The sequence below is a fragment of the Nanorana parkeri genome, unplaced genomic scaffold (assembly GCF_000935625.1).
Source record: "Nanorana parkeri isolate BGI_ZX_2015 unplaced genomic scaffold, ASM93562v1 scaffold1877, whole genome shotgun sequence".
Taxonomy (NCBI): Eukaryota; Metazoa; Chordata; class Amphibia; order Anura; family Dicroglossidae; genus Nanorana; species Nanorana parkeri.
The window spans coordinates 258,766-262,287 of NW_017308145.1; the positions used below are offsets into that span (position 1 = coordinate 258,766).

General features: G+C 50.4%; 1 protein-coding gene across 1 annotated transcript in view; it reads left to right on the forward strand.

Moving 5' to 3' along the window:
- LIN37 (lin-37 DREAM MuvB core complex component) overlaps window positions 1-2,757 on the forward strand; it is a 7,414-nt gene extending 4,657 nt beyond the window's left edge. The window contains exons 6-9 of the mRNA XM_018571954.1: window positions 804-955; window positions 1,180-1,323; window positions 2,174-2,247; window positions 2,606-2,757. Of these exons, the coding sequence (XP_018427456.1) occupies window positions 804-955; window positions 1,180-1,323; window positions 2,174-2,247; window positions 2,606-2,687 (452 nt within the window). The 3' untranslated portion in view covers window positions 2,688-2,757. The remainder of the gene's footprint in view (window positions 1-803; window positions 956-1,179; window positions 1,324-2,173; window positions 2,248-2,605) is intronic.
- Window positions 2,758-3,522: the final 765 nt, after the last annotated feature.

Below are 3,522 nucleotides of genomic sequence, written 5' to 3' on the forward strand. Positions count from 1 at the left end.
GGGGGAGGCAATAGGACAAAGGGCGGGGCATTACACAAGAGGGAGAGTCAGTAGGACAAAGGACGGGGCATTACACAAGAGGGAGAGTCAGTAGGACAAAGGGCGGGCATTACATAAGAGGGAGAGTCAGTACGACGAGGGGCGGGGCATTATAGAGGAGGGAGAGTCAGTACGACTAGGGGCCGGGCTTTATACAAGAGGAAGAGTCGGTAGGACCAGGGGCGGGGCATTATACAAGAGGGAGAGTCAGTAGGGGCGGGGCATTATACAAGAGGGAGAGTCAGTAGGACCAGGGGCGGGGCTTTATACAAGAGGGAGAGTCAGTAGGATCAGGGGGGGGCTTTATACAAGAGGGAGAGTCAGTAGGATCAGGGGCGGGGCTTTATACAAGAGGGGGAGTCAGTAGGACCAGGGGTGGGGCATTATACAAGAGGGAGGGGCCTCTGTGTGTCTCCAGCCTTCCGTCCACCCATGCTTTTTAGGGGGGTGACTCTTGATTGCTGTTCAGTTAAGGAATAACTCCCGTCAAACAAGAACATAGTTGATGCAGAGAGTCAGCACGGAGCCAGTGAGAGCTCCCTCTAGTGGGTAATCTGCAATTCTCCATGTTTAACACTGAGCAGAGAGGCCGTGTGATCGTAGTGGATGCTCTGCTTCTAGGGGCTATTCTATACCTCTCATATCTAATATCACAAAACATTTCAATGCGTGCTTCTAGAAATGTCAATGCGTCGCATCCAAAATGACAAATATTCCCAGATGACCTCACTGAAAATACAATAAATAATTCTTCTCTCCATCAGACACTTTTGTCATCCGCCTGTTTGATCGGAGCGTAGACTTGGCGCAGTTTACAGAAGACACGCCCCTTTATCCCGTGTGCCGAGCCTGGCTACGCAACGCGCCTGCAGCAAAGGCCCCCGAACGGCCATCAACGCCCACGCCGTCGGAGGAGGTAGTGCATGGTTTCATTGTGGACTGGCTGTTCTAATGACAGGTTCCCTTTAAGCTGATATTTTGTTGAGTACTTTGATCCCCTTGAGGGGGATCCCCAAGGGGTACCTCTGACTGGACACCTCTGCTATAATGGAGCTCTGAGAGGTAAACTCTTGGGGGAGGCATGGAATGGGTTAGTTCATCGTCCTAATGAGGTCGTTTCATTCTCTGTTTCCTTTTCAGGGTGACGTGGTGAACGGGAGCTCTCAGAACATCTTCCACCTACCTTCTCCCACACCGAGTCCGGTGACTGAGGGCGGAGAGCCGGTAAACTTGAGGATACCATCCCCCATCCCTCGGGACGAAGACCAGCTCAACCTCAGTCTAGTAAGATTATTGTTCTTTATTATTCCAATGAAGATACAATGGGAACATTTAGGGCGGGGTATTATTATATAAGTATGGATGCAACAATACCGTTTTATTCTATATCGAGTACCGATATTTTTTTCCCGGTACTCACCGATACCGGAAGTCCCATTTAAGGCAGGCGGGCGGCGTGTAATGACTCGCAGCCCGGCTTCTCGATTAGCCGGGAAGCCGGCTCCATGCGAGAAGTCGGGGGCGAGTAATGACTTTCCGCCCGCCTTCCTGACCAATCAGGAAGCTGGGCAGCGAGTCATTACTCGCTTCCTGATTGGCTGGGGAAGCCAGCTCCATGCTCCCTGGTGACATAGGCATCGGGAGCATTTGGGCAAGTACTAGTATCGGTATCGGTGATTCTCTAATTAAAAGAGAAGTGTAACTTGAAATGAAAAGCCAGGATTCCATAACCATGTGACATTTACAGTCCTTGGCGCTCTATGGCGCACCCAGCTCCCTTTCCACCTCAGGTCATGTGCCTGCTAGATGCCATTATTTTATACAGCCAGACCAGCACTCAATCTGTGCATAGGAGTGTTATAACTCGCCTCAGGGAAAACATTAACCCCTCTAACCCGTCCTGCACTTGTTTCTTCTTCTTACCTTGTGAAGCACAATATAATCGCTTACATTCGCTGTCTCCTTGCCGTTGCTGTTTCTGGGAGCCGGGTACCGTTAGCACTGCAGAAGTGCGCACAGCTCGGTACCTGGGCAACTGTGCAAGACTAGAGGGAAGGGCAGAATTTCGATTTAAAAATGCGCTGGGGATCTTTTGTATTGTTGCAAATATTTCATCTTTCATACTTTCTGTCAGCCAACAGAGCAGTCCCCGAGCATGACCACCCTCATCCGTCGCAACATGGACCGATGGAAGAATGTCCGGCAAAGGTGAGTGACATATCTGCTATAGAGCTTGTAGTCACATAAACCCTCTCTCTCCCTCTCTCTCCTCTTTCCTTCTCTCTCCCCCTCTCTCTCCTCTTTCCTTCTCTCTCCCCCTCTCTCTCCTGTGTCGGCGGCCATCTTGGTAGAGGCAGAGCTTTGTCTTCTCATGTCAGGGCTGTATCCCTGATTACCAGTGGGGTAGAGACGAAGGAGCAGCAGGAGAGGCAGGACATTTCTCCTTTTACATCCTGTCTCAGTGTACACCTGTGTATACCTGGCCTTGAAGGGATGCTTTCCAGCAATACAGAAGTGTCCCTTTATTCCTCCAGCAGTTCCGCTTCATGAATGTTTTGCTTTGCAGGTGGAAAGACGCATCTTACCAGAATCAGCAGCGCTACGGCCAGAGTATGAAGATCCTGAAAGAGATGTATGAGCGCCAGTAACCCCACCATTGACGCAGCCCGGGCCTCCGCTGAGTATTTTATTTACCGCCATGTTTTTATATCGCACTTCTGTCTGTGTGGGGCTACTAAAGGGAAACTGGGACAAGATGGAGCTGTTCCTCATACCGGTTAATTGGGTGTTTGCTTTTTTTTTTTCTTTGTAACGTGCTATGGACAGAAAGCTGCAACCTGATTGGCTGCCATAGGCATGGAATTTGTTCCATGCCAGAGATCCATAAATCAGACCTGGGTTTGTAGATGAGAGGTGAAGACATGAGCTATGTAAGGTTGTGTCTGTCACATTAGCACCCAGTTTCCGCCCGGTATATATGACAGCTGATCGCAAGCGTTACCCTTAGATACCCCTACAGGGTACAGAATATATAGAGAGAGCTCTCCCTTTAAGAATTCCCAGTTCTTCCCCAACTGCTATGTTACCCTATTCATACTGCTGGGGCACCGAGTGTGCTCCCAGCCCAACACTGCAGCCCCCCATATGATACATGTGGCAGCATGTGGTGGGCTCTATGCCATGCTGCCACATATATCGTACTGGTGGCAATAAGGGGTTAGAGGGCAGCAGGTTCACTCTAATGTCATCCCAGCGTCTGCACTTCCTTCCACCTGCAGCTGGGAGCAAACCGAGGAAACTCTGTACACCCCAACTCAGAGCCTAGAGCTTACGTAAGCCTGGGGACTCTCTTCCCACTCCATGTGATAATGCTGGATGTCTGAGCAGCCAATCCCCAAACACCAGTATAGTCACATGGGAGGGGAATGAGTCACATGCTCCCCCAGACCTGGAACTACCGGGTACCTTTATTTCTTCCCAGCA